This window comes from Pyrus communis, chromosome 4, assembly GCF_041283825.1.
Source record: "Pyrus communis isolate YQ-2024b chromosome 4, ASM4128382v1, whole genome shotgun sequence".
Classification (NCBI taxonomy): domain Eukaryota; kingdom Viridiplantae; phylum Streptophyta; class Magnoliopsida; order Rosales; family Rosaceae; genus Pyrus; species Pyrus communis.
Window position 1 is genome coordinate 20,338,228 of NC_142568.1, and position 19,968 is coordinate 20,358,195.

Here is a 19,968-nt window from a genome sequence, read left to right on the forward strand (position 1 = left end):
AACATCCCACATCGCTCAGTGGAGTGGATTCTGTAAGCTTTATATGTATATTCTCATCTCTACATAACACGAGGCCTTTTGGGAGCTCACTAGTTTTGGGTTCCATAGGAACTCCGCATTTAAGTGAGTAGCGCGCGAGAACACTCTCATGATGGGTGACCCACTGGGAAGTTCTCGTGTGAGTTCTGAGAAACAAAACCGTGAGGGTGTAGTCGGGGCCCAAAACGGACAATATCATGCTACGGTGGTGGAGTGGGCCCGGAATGTGGTGGACCTCGAGTCGGGATGTGAAAATTTGGTATCAGAGCCAATCCCTGGTCGAAAGTGTGCTGACGAGGACGTTGGGCCTCTAAGGGGATGGATTGTAACATCCCACATCGCTCAGGGGAGTGGATCCTGTAAGCCTTATATGTATATTCTCATCTCTACCTAACATGAGACCTTTTGGGAGCTCACTGGCTTCGGGTTCCATGGGAACTCCGAAGTTAAGCGAGTAGCGCGCGAAAGTATTCCCATGATGGGTGACCCACTGGGAAGTTCTCATGTGAGTTCCGAGAAACAAAACCGTGAGGGCGTGGTCGAGGCCCAAAGCGGACAATATCATACTACGGTGGTGGAGCGAGCCCGGGATGTGGTGGACCCCGGGGCGAGATGTGACAGCTACAATTTAGCAATAATTATCTACGATTTAAGATATCTCGTGTAAGTTCCGAGAAACAAAACTGTGAGGGCGTGGTCGGGGCCCAAAGCGGACAATATCATACTACGGTGGTGGAGCGGGCTTGGGATGTGGTGGACCCCGGGCCGAGATGTGACAGCTACAATTTAGCAATAATTATCTATGATTTAAGATATTTTCTTTCCAAAATAGTTTAAAATATTTTTAAATCCCACAAAATCAAATGTACCGAAATAAGTTTTTCTTTTAGTACGTTAAGAGAAAATAGGATTGAGAATAATATAAACGTACCAATACATAATGTGTACAAAATAAACGTACCAAAATAAAAATAATTTACCAATATTAACAATATGTATCAAATCAAATGTACCTATTAATTATTTTTGTAAATTCAAACGTACTCGCAGATAATATATACGTAATGTATTGTACCTAATATACATAAAAAAAACAGCAAAAAAATTATAATTTCACAAAAAAAATTGAAAAATTACATGGAACTTTTATGTTGATTACCAACTATTTGAAAGAAAAAAACTATTTGGAAAAAGAAATAATATTAAATGTTTGTATAACTGAAAAAAAAAAAATGTAATCGAAAAAACATATTTGGAAGAAGAAAACTTATAGTTTAATTACTAATATCTCCACTAAATAAGGAAAAGTGCATCATGCAGATAAAATGATAAATTCAAAAAATATATTAATTTAAAAAAATATAATAATGACATGTAATTTAACTTGAGATGGTTATTGGTTAAAGTACTTTAATTAAATTTCTTATGCAATTTCTGAGTGGACGGTGCCCACACTATCTTTTTTACCTCCCACATGCTCCCTTAATTGTTGTCATTGCTCCGTTCAGTTTATTTAATTCGTCAACCAAAAATTAAGAATGGTGTATTTAATTAAAAATGGCATAACACGCTCCCTTAATTGTTGTCATTGCTCTGTTCAATTTATTTAATTCGTCAATCAAAAATTAGGAATGGTGTGTTTAATTAAAAATGATGTGTGGATAACACGCCTTTTGTGAATATGTAGGAAGACAAAAAAATTATAAACTGAGATTTCAATCCGAAAAACATTGTTCTTCATACACTGATATTTCAAGACAACACAACCTCAATGGTAATTGGTAGAGCATAAAATAATAGCAAAAAAATTCCATTTTTTGTATCTTTCTTGGTCTGTCATTCTCCTTAGACAATGATCCAATTAGCGTACTCGCCCACGGAAGCTACTGTGAGCAGGCATCGTTCGAACTTATTTAATAAACAAACCGTAATCGACAACCTCCTTCTATGGCGTTCGTAAACCTAAGTCAAAATTTAGGAAAAACTAGAGTGCGTTCTTTTCTCTGGCCTTCCTAGTTATCAGCAACTTCGATGAGGGATGGCTCGTAGTCGCTAGGAGCCTGGAATCCATGCAGGTTCATCACAGTTGCAGCAACATTGGCCAGCCCGCCGCTAGGAAGATCCTTGCGGAAACGGACTCCAGGTGCAAGTCCAGGACCTCCGATTGCAATTGGGACCTTCAAGAAAAACCAAAACAATCAATGACTGAAAACCTGTGGAATTCGACAATGTTCTATACTATGAATCTATGGTAAATCAACAGTGGCCGCTCTTGTCGTTTGTTATAAAAATGACAGAAAAAATTTGGAAGTACTTACTGGCTGTAGAGTATGGGAAGTAAGAATTTGAATGTTGCCACTCTTGTCGAGAAGAGGTTGCCCGGTCTTATTTCTCTTCACCATATCCTCAGCGTTACCATGATCAGCAGTGACGACGTAAATTCCACCAACCCTCTCGATTGCATCAAGAATTATCTGCAAGTACACAATAGCAACTCAGTAAGAAGACGTGGAACTTTTTCACTACAGTGAGGGGTAAGGGGAATACAAGGCAACAAGCACCGGCTTTTTGATCAAATTTGACTACATACTCCTATACCAAGCATGTATAGCAACAGTACCTTGACGGCTTCATCAGCAGCCTTGCAAGCAACAATTGTGGCCTCAATGTCGCCTGTGTGCCCCACCATGTCGCCATTTGGAAGGTTAACACGAACCTAAGCAAAAGCAAAATATCAAATCTGAAATATTTTCTTTGGATACTAGAAATTCTTAGATCGCATGACTGGCCTATCCATTACCTGCTCAAACTTTCCACTAAGAATAGCATCCCTAGCCTTTTCAGCAATCTCGACTGCCTTCATTTTTGGCTGGACGTTGAATGTGATTCCACTATCGCTTGGAATTTCTACATACTCCTCCATTTTATCGTTAAAATAACCAGAACGATTGCCATTCCAGAAGAAAGTGACATGGCCAAACTTAACAGTCTCACTGTGAAAGCAAAGATTTGGAAGCAAAGAATTTATGGGTCGGAAGCCAAAAATTCAACCATGAAAAGAAAATTCTGGGCAAATTGGTCAAAATGATTTGGAGAAAACACAATCCTAACGCTTGACAGCAACACAGATAGTTTAACTTGGTGAGAAAAACAAACCTGCAGGCAAAAGTGCGGACACCGTTGTACGTAAGATATTCACCAGATGTTCGATCAATCTCTGGGGGTTCTACAAGGTAACGGCTTGGAAGCTTCAGCTCACCATCATACTGAAGCATACCGGCATAACGGATTTTTGGGACTCGAACTCGATCAAACTTGTCAAAATCGGCATACTCAAGCGCCTTGGCAATCATAACCATACGGTCAGCACGGAAGTTGAATGTAACAACAGCATCACCGTCCACGATCGGGCCAACAGGCTTTTCACTGTCGTCAACAATAACAAAAGGAGGTAGATACTGGTCATTGGCGTTTGGTTCCGCCCTCAATGTCTTGATAGCTTCAACTGCATTCTTAAATTTATAGGGAGCTTCACCAAGAACTTGGGCATCCCATCCTCGTTTTACGACGCTCCAATCATTCTGCAAAATCTAAAATTTATTCATTCTGTTCCAGAGCAACAATTCAGATAAGTATTAACCATAAAGACAAATCAATCCTATAATTCTTGGCATGGAAACTTTACCAAATTTTGGGAAGGCTTGTAGTATGTTTGAATAAAAAAGCACGATAATTCTGGGAACATAAATAAAACAAGCTAATGGCAACCCTAATAAACCCTTCTTAAGACATAAGAGGGGCAGCACCATGCAGAGCATCAGATTCAGAACACTTCATAAAAAGGAACGTACTTTAAACAAACTGTTATATACAATATACACACAACGGTAAAAAATACAGAAGGAAGAATTAGACCCAATCATGCCCGCAGAACGAGCTTAAGAGTTGGCTTCATTCAATACCTCATAACGATCCATGGTGACATACATACGACCACCACCAGACGCAACCTGTGCATCCACACCTTTCTCACGCAATTTCGCAAGGTCATTTTCAAGGATTTCTGCAAATCCCACACTTGAACCGTCCAGAACATCACGTCCATCAGTGAGAACATGAACACGGATCTTTTTAGCACCATGTTCACTAGCTCCTTTAAGCAACAACTACACCAGGAGAAAAGAATACATATGATAAAGGCGAAATTTGGAGGAAAACCAAATCCAAAGAAAGAAAAAACAGACTAGTGCTAAAAAAACTCACTAGCAATTGATCAAGCCGAGAATGAACTCCACCGTCACTCATTAAACCAATGAGATGCAATGTGTTAGTCGCAAAGGATTCCTTAACATACTTAAAACCTTCTCCCTCGAAAATTTTCCCGGAAGCAAGTGCAGCATCAACAAGCTTAGCACTATATCCATAAAAAAAACAACCATGATTACTCATCACAACTCACTACGAATCCAATTCTCTTAACTGACATTCATAAAACATATCGAAAACCATACAGCAAACAATACACACATCAAATTTAACATACGGGAAGTAAAACAAACGAAGGGGAAAGCCTAGAACTCACCCCTGGGCAAAAATACGCCCGGCGCCGAGGGCATTGTGACCCACTTCACTGTTGCCCATATCATCCTCTGTGGGAAGTCCCACGGCAGTTCCGTGTGCTCTCACTAACCTCCATCTTTCAGGAGCACCCTATATCGACAACACCACACACACGCAATCAGTACGAATCGAAATTCAAATCCAACAACAAAAATCTGAGACTTTAAACGAACAGGGCAATCGAAATTTGAAAAACCAGATCTTTAAAATTACGAAAGTCACCTTCTTGAGCGAATCCATGACGGGGGTCTCGGCGACATGGATGCAGTTGTACTGGTCGGCGTTGGCCTCGCCCCACCCATCCAAAACGATGAGTCCGATGACCTTCCCCTTCGGCAACTTAGGGTGGTCCGGCAATTTCCAGTTGAATCCTGAGCCCCCCATTTTCCTTTTTTCTCGATTTTTCTGCTTCCAACGCAAATCAAAATTCAATCAAAACCCAATGACCCACCAATTTTATGTCACAAAAATACAAATAATTCACACTCAAACTATCACAAAAATACAAACAAATCGCACTCGATAATTAAATAAAAACAAATTTAATTAAAGAAAAAATCTTAGGAATTATGAAAAATATCGAACCTTGTGGAACAGAAGAGCTGAAGAGAGCGAGAAAGCAACAGCGAGCTTGATCTCCCTGCGGCCGGTATATATAACGGAACCCAACGGACGGAATGGAGCTTGTTCTCGCTAGGGACTTGTTTCCAAATCTGACGCCGTTGATTTTTGGTCCTTTTGACCTTTCCAGGATACCGCTTGGCGTAGGGGAATAGGCCCCGCGGTATTTGACACAGTGATTTGCGGTCCACGGTTGTAAGGTGATCACGAAATCTTGGCGTTACACTTGGTGCGTAGAGGTGGAGAAGTCGCGATCATTGGCCAAGCAGAATCCACGTGACGTCGAAAACCAGAGGCGTGGTGATACCGACCGTTTTGACCTTTCGGCTGCGGGAGAAAGAAAGTTTGGTTCGGATTATTAAAAGAATACTCTAGAAGAACCTGATTTCGTTCTAATTATGTAATTGACTGATATTGATTATAAATAAATAAATAAATAATGAAAAGAGTTTGAAAATTTTGAGTTTAAACTAATGTAAAGTTAATAGTACTTGTCACATCCTGACCCCGGCTCAACTCTGCTGTAGCACGATATTATTCGCTTTGAGCCCCGACCACGCCCTCATTATTTTGTTTCTGGGAACTCACACGAGAACTTTCACGATATTGTCCACTTTGAGCCCCGACCACGTCAGGAATTCACACGAGAACTTTCCAATGGGTCGCCCATCCTGGGATTGCTCTCGTGTGAACACGCTTAACTTCGGAGTTCCGATGGAATCCAAAGCCAGTGAGTTCGCAAAATGCCTCGTGCTAGGTAGAGATGGGAATATACATATAAGGCTTACATGATCCACTCCCCTAGGCGATGTGGGATGTTACAATACTAGAATTTGGCTTTTTAGTGTAAAAATATGGTTTTTCGTTAAAGTGAACAGTACAGAGAGTTTTTCCATTAAAGCTCCCCAAAAAAATCATCAGTGAAAATTTCCTGAATTTGACTGTATTTATTTACTTAGCCAGGCAAAGCATATCTTCAATCGATTTTGTTTTTTGTTTTTTTTTTTTTTAACAAACGATATTATCTATACTAAGGAAGAAGAGGTGGGCTTAACCTCGTAATAGGCTAACAATAATGTGGTTCAAATTCGTTTTTGACGAAATCGAACCTAAAACTTCTTACTTACAAGTGAAGATGATTTTATTCCTACAACAATAGGAGAGATTTTCAGTGTGCATGAAAAAATGAGTCGGTACACTACATGTATAATACAAGTGAAGATAAACTGAAAAACATATATTGTCTTTATTTGTATTTGACACATAGTAGACCGCCTTGTGTTCCAAATTTATGAAAAAAAAATCTCTCCAATATGAGCACAAATAAAACCAACATCATAATATACGATTTTTATCTGGTATTAATCTACAATAACAAGTGACTAATAATGATCAGCCTCTAAAATTATATGTACGGATGTTGTAAACTCATACGTGAAACTCAAGTATAATTGATGAGCTTATTTCTTTTCAGTTGCATGAAGCAAAGTATTTTAGATTCAATTCACATAAATAGCCAAATCGAATTCAAACTTATTCAACCAAACAAAAAAAATAAATATACTGTGATGTAGTTTATTCAACTTTTGGTGCTGCGTGCAGGTGCATGCGTCCAATTTTGTATATAAAAATTGAACCTTATGTGTGCCTACTTCATGCTCTTGTGCTATTTAATTCATGTTTTTCAACTACTTAACAAACATACTTTATATTTCAATAACGTCGAGGTCGTCTTCCACATTTTGAATTTCATTTTGGAAAAGGGCATGCGTGCATTTAGTAATGGCATTTGAATAGAGCACGATATTATTAACGAAGCATCAACTCAAATACAAGAAGAATCTTGGAAGAAAATATTCCGTACCATGTAGTGAGCATGGTGTTTTATGTGTGCAGCTGGACGACTACTTAATTAGGTTGTTCGCACCCTATCGTGGATTCCTCCACAAAAATAACGAGTCAATTTAATATTAGGCTTGTATAAGACTTAAGCCTAATATTTGTAACTGGGATGACTTTATGGCAAATCTAGTTTAAGTGGACTAAATTTCGTAGTGTTCATTAATTTCCGAGCATATCCCTATCACCGATACCAGTATAACTCAATACCTGTTTGACTTCGGATGTAACACAACGCCAACATGTTACTAGACAACCGGGGGAAACTTTCCCTAACCTTTGTGAAACATTCGATCATCTTTTTGGCATTTGACATGACAAAAAATTGTGGTTTTGCTTGGGCTGAAGTCCTTTATTTAGAGTTATCAACAAATAATCGTTTCTTCTCGGACTTATACGGGCCTTCAATCCTATAGGAGCTTCAATTTGGGGACCCAAGGATGCTGCCTCAAGGCCCAATATGGCTTTGTAAAATGATGACGTCGAAGGCTTCTTCTTCTATAATCTTTCTCTTTCTTTCCGCTCATGGTTCTTTGATTTTACTCTTAATTTATAGAAGGAGGTGAATTCGATGCAAAAATAGGTTGTTTATTGTGTGGTTTAGTTGAACTTTCTCTCTTATTACTGTAACATGTATCGTTGTAATAAAAAAAAAAATTGGACTAAATATAACAACTCAAATTAAAAATATAAAAAAAATTATAGGAGGAGGTACAGTTACATATTAAAACCATCGCTTAATTGTAGCATTGGTTAAGCATTGGTTCTTGAACTTTACTCCTGATTTAAATTTCGTCATTTGAAATTTCAGATTAGTTTCTTTAATCTTTGAACTTAACAATGTGTCGTACCATTGATCATTTTAACTAATGCGGTCTATTTTTTCATTAAATTTAAGGGTATATAAGGAACTTCCAAAATGAATTTAGATGAGAAAGGATTTTTTGTGTAAGAAAATTGAATACATAGGATTTTTTTTTTTTTTTTTTTTTTTTTTTTTTGAAGTTTAATATGTGATTTGTTAGTTGTCGAAGTCCAACCACTGTTCGATCTCGTACCAACTTTAAAATCGTATTGCCTAATATCTAAAAAATGTTAAAGTCCAACCAAATCATTTTATTTTAAGTTTTAGATATTAGTTATAAATTTTCATTTTTTTTTTTTTTAGTTTTTCTATTGTATTTTGAAGTTTTCAGTTGAAGTTGCTAATATATTTCTAAATATAACGGAAAAGAAAAAGACAATGTTAGTGAATAGTACAACATAAATTTTTTTAAAAATGAATAAACGATAATATTTACACTAAGGGGGTGGATGAGTTTGCTAAGTTTCATACTGGGTCAGCCATGATCATTGATTAAACTTCGCATTTGACGAGAATCGAATCTAAGGCTTTTCACTTACAAGTGAAGAGACATATCGCTAGACCGTAATACTAAGTAGTTGGTACAACACATTATTAAGTTCAAGGACTAAAAAAATAATATAAGAGTCCAAAGCAAAATTAAACTAAGGGTAAAATTCAAAAACTATTTGCTACAATAATTAAGCCTAAACCAAGTTAGAGCAGTTCCAATAAGCCCGTCAGAGCCGTAAGGTCACCAACATTGTTCTTCAAAGGCTTTTAAATGCCTTGATTTGGTGAGCCACATCAACCAAATCAGTTCTAACTCAAGAAGCAAACTACTCACCTTACAAATATGTGACCACTTTCTCTCTCCATTAATTGGGTCACAACTTTCTTACCATTCAACTCAATTTTCTTGATTAAAAATAAAACGTTGAGTTCATTGGAGGAACATAAAAAATTAATTATAATAATGAATATAAACGTTGAGTTCATTGGCACTCTAAAAATCTCATTTTGCACTCCAAAATTTCTATAATTAGGAAAAAAAAAAAAAAACACTTGTGAGGATTATAAAATGTGATTTTTGGAGTGTTAATAACAGTTCCCATAAATTAATGTTATAAGAGTGTTGAATTCGACTTGAAGGGTAAAATTTGTTTTTTGAGTTGAAGATGCTTTTCGTAGAGTAATTTTATACTCTTGGATTGAATTTGAATCATATGGCTGGATATACCATAAAAGACTTAAAAGTTATATTGTGAAAATTGCGAACAAGTAAACTTAGGTTTTCGAAGCCAAGTTGTGTTTGAACTTTGAAGAGCCAATTTTAAAGAGTCTTGTAGAAGTGATATCAGAGTTCATAGAGAAATTTCGATGCACCAAGTGTAATATTATAATTGATTGAATTTTATTTTATAAATTTCTAACCAATTATACTATAACAGTTTGGTATATAATGTCGTATTTCCAGTACACTGATGTTGATGTACCACCAATTCAAAACATGATTTTGTCTGATTATTAATCACTAATCAATCTTTAATAATTGAGTTACTCCATCAAATCAATCAGTTCTAATATAAGCGATAGTCTAAATTACTCTAACAGGAGAGAAAAGTGAATCGAACTCAACGAGAACAATTAAGTTTTCGTAACTAAGAAGAATACATAAACTCAAACACAACGTCCAACAACACATATAGCAGAATCAACTTCCAAAACAGCAACAAGATAATTACTGCAAAAATATATTCACCGTATCAACTTTTCACACATTACATATGTTTCTACTGAAATTCTTAAAAACTAAAAACATAAACCTACGTCCGATAAACTTTGTTGTTTCCAAGTCCTATTTACATCCCACTAAAAGAAGCTTGGTTTTTTATATAAAAGGAAAAAACCAAGCTTCATTGATTTTTTCCGATTTAAAAGAAGAAAAAAAAAAAAGGAAAGAAAAAGAAAAAAGATAAACGCAAGTGGGAATATCGGAGAGACAACCAGAGATCGACGAGATCAGACCAAAAAAGAGAGATGGAACATAGAATTTATAGAGGAGGAGGAGATGTGAATCCACCAAGGGGAAAAAGGTGGGTGACGAAGTAAAAGGAGTTTTAACTTTTCACCGCCTCGACGTCCCGTACATCTGGTCAAGCAAGATGACGAGGGACATGGCCACCGCAGTGTCCATATCGGGCTGCACGATGAGGCGAAAGACGTCGACTCCCAACGCTACTCCGCCCACTGCCTCCTTCCTCTTGATCTCGGCCACCCCCCTCCTTTTGCTGTCGTACACCGCGCAGCACCGCTCCGCGTACGACCCTTCCATCTGATAAAACACCGCGTTCTTGTTGTCGTAGTTTTTCGACGAGCCACTACCTTTGCAGCTGTTGGCTGAGGTCATGTGCGCCAAGCACTTGTTCTTGAGGATGTTCACGTGCTTCGTCGCGCAGAACCGCGGATTCACGTCGGTTTCTCCGTCGTACACCACCCAGTTGTCCCCCAAGCTCAGCCGCTGATTTAACACGTACAAAAATTACGTACAACCATCAGCAACCAAATAAATAACACCAACAAAATGTACGCAAACATAATTATTGTCCGACAAATACTCAAGTTAAAATTGTGAGCATATATACCTTGCGACGGATGGTGAGGAGAGGTTTGCCGGAGGCGTCCATGAGGACGATCTCGCCCTTATGGCCGGCCAAGTAGTTATCAACCCTAAAGACCAAATTGCCCTTGGAGTCGAACACCGTGAACCCATTGCAGCTCAACAGCAAGGACTTCTTCCACACCGTCAGGACCGTCGCGTTTTCGTCGTCGGAGCCGGAGCTCTTGAGCCTCTGAGGCTCGCAGGCGGGGACAGTGTTGGCATTTGCAGTGTTCGGGTACACCTTTGTCATCCCTGACCTTCCAAAATTGTGAACGCCACAAGTAGTAGCAGAAGGCAAGTAATGTTTTTTTTTTTTGTTGGGGAGGCTTTGTAAATGAATAAGTTTAAGAAACAAGTTGGGATTCATATATATACCCGGAAAAGGAGATTCCGGGGTGAGGGGTGGGGGGTTGGGTGGGTGTGGTGAGAAATTTGCGTGGTCCAAATTTAATGAGTGCATCATGAGCGTTGAATTCGCAGGAATCGGGATGGCGCACCAATTAAAGCACAGTCGTTTTGGGGATAAAAAGTCGTAGCACGAGTGCTCCACCGACGTGTGACGTCACACAATTTAGGAACAGGAGGGAGAAAAAAACAAAAAAATAAAAAATAGTAAAAAATGAAGGGATGGGATGAGAGAGGTGGCTGATATATCGTATTCCTGCCGTCGGATGAAAGGTGACAAGGAATATATTTTTATAATATACTTATTCTCATAATTAGCGTAGTGGAGGCCTAATCTTTACTTCTAAGCCAATGTAAAATAAAATTATTCCAAATTATTTAATTTTATAAGTTTTGGTAAATAAAAATAATATATTCGTGTGGCTGTCGACTGATTTGTGGTGGAGTGGGGGTACGCCTGTCCCTTTGCTGCGTAGATATTTTCTAAAGGTCATTTTTTTAATTTATCATCTTAATTCTCTTAATCATGGAAGTAATTAGTTTTAATTAGTTAATCAGAGTGATAGGGATGCTATTGGCTGGGGCGGTTTGCGCTGGCTTCCCCAGCCAATTAAGAAGTGGAAGACATCTGACTTTTTCTATTAGAAGTAAGTCTAAATAGCTAAAATGGTTTTTGAGATTTGTATAACACATTATTTTAGTTTTTGAAATTGAAAATCAATAGAAATGGTCCATAAGATTGTCCACCATCCATCATTTTGGTCATTTCGTTAAAAACACCATTAAGTATCCCGGAGCTTTTGGCCGGAAGTTGAGGCAATTTTCAAAACTTCGTAACTCAATCGTTTCTTAACCAAATTCGACCCATAATATATCAAAATGAAGATAGGAAAGTGTAGAACAAGATTATATTTATTTAAAAGCCCAATGATTGCCGTAGATGGTCAGAAAATAGCCTCAAAGTTGACTGGTCCGAGGAAAAATTGAAAAGCTAGCCAAAAACTGGGTAAACTTTAAACGTTCATAACTTCTTCAATACTCAACGAAATTGAGTGATTCAAAACAAAAATCATACTTCTCGACAAGACGAAGAGAATAGTATCTTTTTCGATGGCTAATTCACTGTGGTTTGGCTGGAAAATGGCTCGAAAGTGGCTAACTTCGTCTCGTCGAGAAGTATGATTTTCGTTTTAGAATCACTCGATTTCTTTGAGTATTGAAGAAGTTATGAATGTTTAAAGTTTACCCAGTTTCCGACGAGTTTTCCAATTTTCCTGCGGACCAGTCAACTTTGAGGCTATTTTCCGACCATCTCTGGCAACCATTGGGCTTCCAAATAGGTATACTCATGTTCTACACTTTCCTATCTTCGTTTTGATACATTATAGGTCAAATTTGGTTTAGAAACGATTGAGTTACGAAGCTTTGAAAATTGCCCAAACTTCCGGCCAAGAGCTCCGGGATACTTAATGGAGTTTTTAACTGAATGACCGAAATGATGGATGGTGGACAATCGCAGGGACCATTTCTATTGATTTTTAATCTCAGGGACCAAAGTGATGTGTTATGTAATTCTGAGGGACCATGTTGGCTATTTAGCCTTAGAAGAAATTATCTATTTATTTGAACAAGATAAAATTAATAAATCAAAGAGATTCAATAGACTAATTTTTGCGTATGTCATAGCTAAGTTTGATTTGTTCCCATTCTACTTGGAGCATCTATATCCCCGATGCTTATGGTCCCCAAAATTATAAGAAAAAGGAAAAATTAAAACCCTAATTATTCCAGATGTCTTCTTTCTTTCTTGCATGATTGCTTCTACGATTTAATTTTGTTTTCTCCTCGGTAAGTTTACTTTGATTCTGTTTGAGATAAACTTATATAATGTATTCTGATCATGTTATTCGCAGGGCATGTATTCTGGCTCTCTACAATCACTGAAGTTGTTTGTACTCATGTTCGTTGCCAAGCCAAAGCCGATATTAATCGTCTGGCTCGTTATAGTTTGAATATTGGCGATCAAAGCGAATGGCTTGATTGTCCTCCGTCTTTCATCATCGACCTCCTCACTGAGGATCTTTAGTGATTTGGTTGTTTTGTTTTTAAGACTGTGGACTATTTTGTGCTCCTTGCCTTTTCGTTGGGTTTGGAAGTGGTTTCAACTTCTGCCCTCTAATGAAATACGTATCGTTGCATTAAAAAAAAACAGTATGAGACTTTGTTATTTTGGTCTTTCTCGACCATACATAAGAGTTTGAGATATTCGGTGTGAAAACTATCATAATAAGGCAGTTGTATCAAAATTTTTATATAGGTTAGGATGGAAACTCACTTTACATCCCAATTATTTTCTTCCACGCATGATGTGATATCCAATTTGACCAATGACAAATGTAAAAATTCACACTTCTAAAACATAGATCCACAATATAAAGAAACATTTCTTACTAAATATCCAACTATCTAGCTAGTTACTAAATCGTTAATTAAACAAAAAATTGTTCAAGTGCATGATTTAGATTAACAGTTTACGATATTATTCGTACGACCATAAAATATTACTCTCCTCCACAGAAACTGACGTTAGTTAAACCATTTTTTGCCCTACAATACGCAAGTTTTCCTGTTTTATTAGGCCAGTAGCAAGTTTCTTTGTTTGTAATTGGAGCAAGTAGTAAGTTAATTATTTACTTTTAGGCTGATAAAATAGAGTCGTAAGCTATATAGTTTATATTATTACTGAGCTTTCTATGTTGTTGCTGGCCGTCTCATAAATTTAAAAATAATTACGATGCAAAGCAATTGGATATCTCACCAGTTTGTCCTAACCAATCGCACATAACTTTGAATTCATTTTGTTTTATAAAAAAATGACAAATAAAAATAGAAGGTATAGGGCAAGTCGTCATCAATCCAAAGACCGGGGGCCGCCCATGCAAGGGGTTTCTAGACCAACACCACAACCCTTCCTAATTCCTTTAAATGGTTACCTAACAAGCATCGAAACCATCTGCTAGCTACTAGCTACTAGCTTAGCTAGGATATGTAAAGATCATACGTACGATGAAAACTACAACTACGTCCCAACAACAAACAACAAGATAGAAACTTACTTATAATCGAGCGATTATAGTGACGATATTTCAAATTAATTACCTACTGTTATGTGTTTTAACTATTTAAAAAGTAAGACAAATGACTAGTTTTAGAGAAAAAGAGCACTAGACCTAAGCGTTCCTATATTTCAATGTATGAACAGTAGCACAGTGCTAGAATTTTATCAAGATGGAGACACGATAATTAGTTCAAGAAGCTTCTAACCTCCCAACCTCCAACTACGTGCCATGCCCTACAACCCTTAGGGATTAAGACTCAACATTGGACAATATTAGTAAAACGCAAGGCAATTGGGGTGATATGAACAAATTGATCCCTTCCTCTCCCTCTCCCCCTCTCTCTCTCTCTCTCTCTTCTTTAATATCTCTCGCCCAACCTTGATACTGTATGATTTTCTTAGAATATGGCCACAAAGATTAGTAAAAGGTAAAACGTAAGCATTCAGGTCATTTGAAAAATTGACCCACTTTTACTCTGCAAATTTTGCTTGAAATATCACTATAATAACATTCTGTTGCATGAAAGTCCGTCTCTTACAACAACTCCACACATTCAAGACTCCATATCACTGGATTCCATTTGCAACACCAAATCATGAAAATAACACATGGCTGTGGGGACTGGCGATCAGTAGAAAGTTAGAAACCGTGCTTATAATCATGGCTGGCTGGCTGGGGTTGGTGGTTGTAATAATTAGCAAGTTTGGTAAAACTTTGTAATGGAACTTTAACTCATCAGTATCCTACCGCGTAATGTTAAGTAGACTAAATTTTTAAACTAAATTTGTAAATCATATGAAGTATCATCAATATAAAATAAACACGTTAATTAATACTTAATTAATAATCCAATCATAAAGATGTTGAAACTGATGAAAATAAAAAATGGAGATAGACGACGAGCTCACGCTGAAAACAACGTCGCATTTAGTATGGTATGTGTGGTGGTGGTGGGACACTTGGGGGTTTTGAGTGCAAGACCTAATATTCTAATTCCTCCACTTCGACCAAGTATTGTTGCTTTACCTAATAGCCATGAATCAATTCTGATATTCCATTCCCAAATATCACTTAAATTCCATTTCCAAAACATGAATCGACCTCTCAACCTCCAATAGCCTTGTGTTTGTGTGACACAAATCTACCTTTCATTGCCTTTGTGTTTATATATATGCTTTATGTACTTGGACATGGATTTGACTTCTCTACATGATGCATATTCCTTTGTTTCTATGACATGCTTGCAGCACAAGTAAGTGATTTTTGTACTCTCTCGTTTTTCTCCTACACTTCTTAAAGAAGAATTAACAGAGAAAAGGAAAAGATGGAATGCAGAAGAATAATGTTTGCACATAAGGTTCAATTAAATCTGTGGGATGTTGAAGTGGAGAAGGTGAATGAGGAAATATGTCCGTATCAAACTAGATCAAAGGTTCGATTCCCTTTTCTATTTACAAAATACCAATTAATTAAGAGAATGGCTAGAGGGTTGACAATTATTTGTGTTCGGATTTACCCTTTTATATCCATGTAGTGTTCATATCAATCAATCAAGTTTAAAAGCACACCAAATGATGATGACATAATGGGAGCTGCTATTAACACTAAAATCACATGCACTCCTCCCTAATAAAATAAATAAGGAATGAAAGCGAGCATAATGGTGCTAATAATCATTCTCTAGCACAAATAACTCCTATTCATTAGAAAAACAATAAAAATATTTGGCCTCGTTAGCATTATTTGCATAAAAATAACTCATGCTTAGGTTAACAACTCATAATATTAATCCAACACTAGAGTAATGCTAAAGACATCACATTTTTAAACAACATTAGTGTAATATTTAATGTGACAAATTATCTATAAAATCAATGTCCAATAAGATAAACTCAATAATTGACATGACATGTATTTCAAATATTTTCTTTAAACATTGTTAGTTATTTACATAATCTCCTATATTTTTGTGCCAATTTTCGAGTCGTGTTCGAATTCGCAACTCCTACCCTAGATCTCATGCCAATGGATAGACATCCACATATTCAATTGTAAACGCACACAGACTGTCATAATTTTGAAGTTCTCACTATCTTGGATCATCCAAAAGAACATAAAAAAATAATAGCCCGAGTTATCGTTGTCAATGATTTATTATCTTCGCAACAAATATAGTACCGGGTAGCGTGAGTCATAAAGGGTGTGTAAAAATTATGTAGATATTATAGGGATTTTTTTTAGGAAGGTTACAGATTGTGTCATTTTATGTTTTCTTGTGCAATTAGGACTAGATGTATATATCTTAGACTCATGAAATAATAGAGAGGATTTCCTGCCATATAATTTCAACTTGGCATCCGAGCCTGGTGTGCTATAACCCTAATTCTTAAAAGAAATAAAAAAAATAAAAAATAAAAAATTTCCATCGTGCTGCTGCTGCTGCTGTGATTCTGCAAGGGCTGTGTGGTTTCTGCTCTTGCCATGCCTTTGCTGTTGTGTTGCAGTGAAGGAAGTGGTTGTCAGGTTTGTGAGACGTGTTGCGTTGTTGTGCGTAACATATTAGGAAGATGGTGAACGTTGAAGATGGGAGCTCGGGGCAGAAGCCTGGAGTTGGTGTTGGTGGTCCAACCAACAATTTTGCTCTGAACTCTGTGGTAATCCAAAATGATGCCTTGCCAGTGCCGAGTGCGGTGAAACTTAACGGATCAAACTATCATCTTTGGTCGAAAGTATTGGAGATGCATATCGCAGGACGTGGTAAGAAGGGTTTCGTGACAGGGAGCATCAAGGAACCTAGTGAAGATAGTACCGAGTTTGAGATACAGGAGGCTGGGAATGCAATTGTGAAGGGATGGTTGATTAATTCCATGGAGCCGGTTATCATGAGTTTTTTTCATTCACCTTCGTACTGTTAAAGAAGTGTAGGAGGAGGTTGCTCGAACGTACTATGATGGCTCTGATATCTCTCAAATTTATGAGTTAAAGGTTAAGTCATTTCGACTTTGTCAGGAGGGGCGTCTGGTTGGTGTGTACTATGCTGATCTCAAATCCGTGTGGTAGGAGTTGGATCAACGAAGGCCAATTAAGATGGAGTGTGCTCAAGATTTGAAGATGTTACGAGAGGAGGTTTAATTGGACCGAGTGTATGCCTTCCTAGCAGGTTTGGATGATGTATTTGATAAGGTTCGTAGTGATATCTTACGAACCCAACCTCTACCGTCCGTCGATGAGGTGTTCTCTATGGTTAGGCGTGAAGCACAACATCACACCACTATGATGGGTGGTAGTCATGTTGGCAGCCAAGGAAGGGGACCTGCAGCAGCTATGGTGTCACGGTTTCCTGCCAGTTTTCCTTCCTGTGGTTTGTCAAACCTATCTTTGAATTCTCATCCATTCACCCGAGAAAACAAAGATAATTTGAAGTGTACCTTCTGCGGTCAAACCCGTCATACTGAAGATACATGCTTTATGAAACATGGAGTACCCGAGTGGTTTCCGGAGTTGAAGAAATGGTTGCGTGCAAAAGAACGTGGGAACAATAGCTCTAGTGGTGGAGGGGCATCCTTAGCTGCTGCCACACTGAGCAACAATAAAAAAGCCAAGGTGCAATCTGGTGAACCGAGCCAATCTTTATTGACTCGTATTACTCTTGGTGAACCATCTTCAAATACAGGTACTGTAGGATGTGTTCTCTTAGCCTCCAACACTGCTCATTATACAAGTTAGATTCTAGACTCTGGTGCAATGGATCATATGACACATAATAAGAATTTGTTTTAGTATATGACAACGCCCTGTAGAACATGTGTGGAGACTGCTAATGGTATTACTGCTTCTATTACTAGAGCAGGCACCGTGTGGCTTACACCATCTCTCTCTTTGCATCACTGCTTATTTGTTCCATCATTGTCTCATGACCTACTATCTATACCACAAGTTATGGAACAATTGGATTATGTTGTATTAATGTATCCATTTTTTTTTTTTTTGTCTGCTTCATGATATTCAGACCAAGGAGATAATTGGGTGTGGCACTAAAAGAAAGGGGTTGTATTATGTGGATGAGCTGCTGCGGTTCAGACGTCCACTACTAGTAATTTAAAAGACGTATGGATGTTGCATCGCCGTTTAAGCCATGCCTCTTTTGGTTATTTAAGGCGTATGTTGCCTCGCTTATTTCATGGAATAAATGAAACAGACTTACATTGTGAAGTATGTATTCTTGCTAAAAGCCATCGTGTTTCGTTTCCTCCAAGTATGAATAAAAGTTTGTTTCCGTTTGATCTCATGCATTCTGATGTTTGGGGTCCCTCCCCTGGAAGTACGGCTTCTGGAGTTAAATGGTTTGTTACATTCATTGATGATTGCACCCGTATGACCTGGTTATATGTGATTAAAAATAAGAGTGATGTTGTTATGGTATTTCAGTCTTTCTCTCAGACGATTCAGACACAATATTCCTTTATTATTAAAGTTCTCTGCTCTGATAATAGAGGTGAATATATTAATTTTGAGTTGTCTCAATTTCTTTGTGTTTATGGGATTCTCCATGAAACGACGTGCCCTCACACTCCACAACAAAATGGGGTTGCCGAGAGGAAAAATCGTCATATCTTGGAAACTGCTCATGCATTGATCATAGGTGCCTCCGTTCCTCAGCGGTTGTGGCCTGAAACTATCACTTATGCTGTCTATATCATAAACCATATGCCATCAAGGGTTGTGGGATTTCAAACACCATTTCAGGTGCTTAGTAAACATGCCCCCGTGGTGTCCACAGATACTCTCACCCCTCGTGTGTTTGGTTGTGTGGCGTATGTTCATATCCAAAAAATTCATCGTAGTAAGCTTGATCCATGTGCACTTCAGTGTGTCTTTGTTGGTTTTTCCTCTCAACAAAAGGGAAATAAATGTTATCATCTTGGAACCCGCCATATGTATATGACTATGGATGTTACATTTTTGGAATTCGAATATTTTTATGCTCCCACCCGGTCCACTTCAAATCACCAGGAAGAGAGTGAGAATATATGTGATCTTGGTTGGTTGGATTGTGATTTAGGGGGAGATATGGGTGGTAAACCCAAGACTGGTGATGCTGGAGGAGGGGCGAGCATCAGAACAGCACCTAGTGCCGTGTATTGCAAGGACGAGCAACATGTTGTGATTGCCAAGAATAGTGAACAGGTTCAGCAAGTCAGTGCTACACCACAACAGGCTACTGCCGAGGAGAATAATCAGGTTCTACAAGTTTCTGCTGAACCCAGTATTGAACAAGAATAGCTTGCTGCTACCGAACCCAGTGCTGAGTTTAGTAGCGTATTATCCCCTTTCTCTAGTTCCATATAAGTTGCCACTAAGACAAAATCGAGGTGTGCCTCCTGACAGGTTTTCTCCGGAAGGAAAAGTGAAGTATCCAATTGCCAACTATGTATTATGCAGGAACCTTGCACCTGAACGCAAGGCTCTGGTAAATAACATAAAGTCCATTAAAGTTCCAACTCAAGTGGAGAAAGCTCTGAAAGATCCAAAGTGGGTGAAAGCAATGGATGAAGAAATGATGGCTCTACAGAAGAAAAAAAAACTTGGGAAGTAGTGGAACTACCTAACAAGAATAAGCCTGTTGGATGCCACTGGGTGTTTACAACTAAATACAAAGCTGACAGATCTATAGACAGATACAAAGCAAGGTTGGTAGCGAAAGGGTATACTCAAACGTATGGTGTAGACTATTAGGAGACTTTCTCTCCAGTAGCCAA

General features: G+C 37.9%; 2 protein-coding genes across 2 annotated transcripts; both read right to left on the minus strand.

The window, feature by feature from the left end:
- Positions 1–1,729: 1,729 nt before the first annotated feature.
- On the minus strand, positions 1,730–5,663 carry LOC137722484 (2,3-bisphosphoglycerate-independent phosphoglycerate mutase). The gene is made up of 10 exons (XM_068461493.2): positions 5,245–5,663; positions 4,882–5,064; positions 4,622–4,749; positions 4,303–4,453; positions 4,002–4,205; positions 3,196–3,620; positions 2,840–3,032; positions 2,660–2,755; positions 2,358–2,513; positions 1,730–2,216 (listed from the first exon to the last, which is right to left on the minus strand). Exons 2-10 carry the CDS (start codon positions 5,041–5,043, stop codon positions 2,052–2,054), a joined length of 1,680 nt encoding a protein of 559 aa, XP_068317594.2. The 5' UTR covers positions 5,044–5,064; positions 5,245–5,663; the 3' UTR covers positions 1,730–2,051.
- Positions 5,664–9,742: 4,079 nt separating this feature from the next.
- Positions 9,743–11,035, minus strand: LOC137723669 (protein LURP-one-related 8-like). Its single transcript, XM_068462867.2, has 2 exons — positions 10,669–11,035; positions 9,743–10,544 (listed from the first exon to the last, which is right to left on the minus strand). Exons 1-2 carry the CDS (start codon positions 10,933–10,935, stop codon positions 10,152–10,154), a joined length of 660 nt encoding a protein of 219 aa, XP_068318968.2. The 5' UTR covers positions 10,936–11,035; the 3' UTR covers positions 9,743–10,151.
- Positions 11,036–19,968: the final 8,933 nt, after the last annotated feature.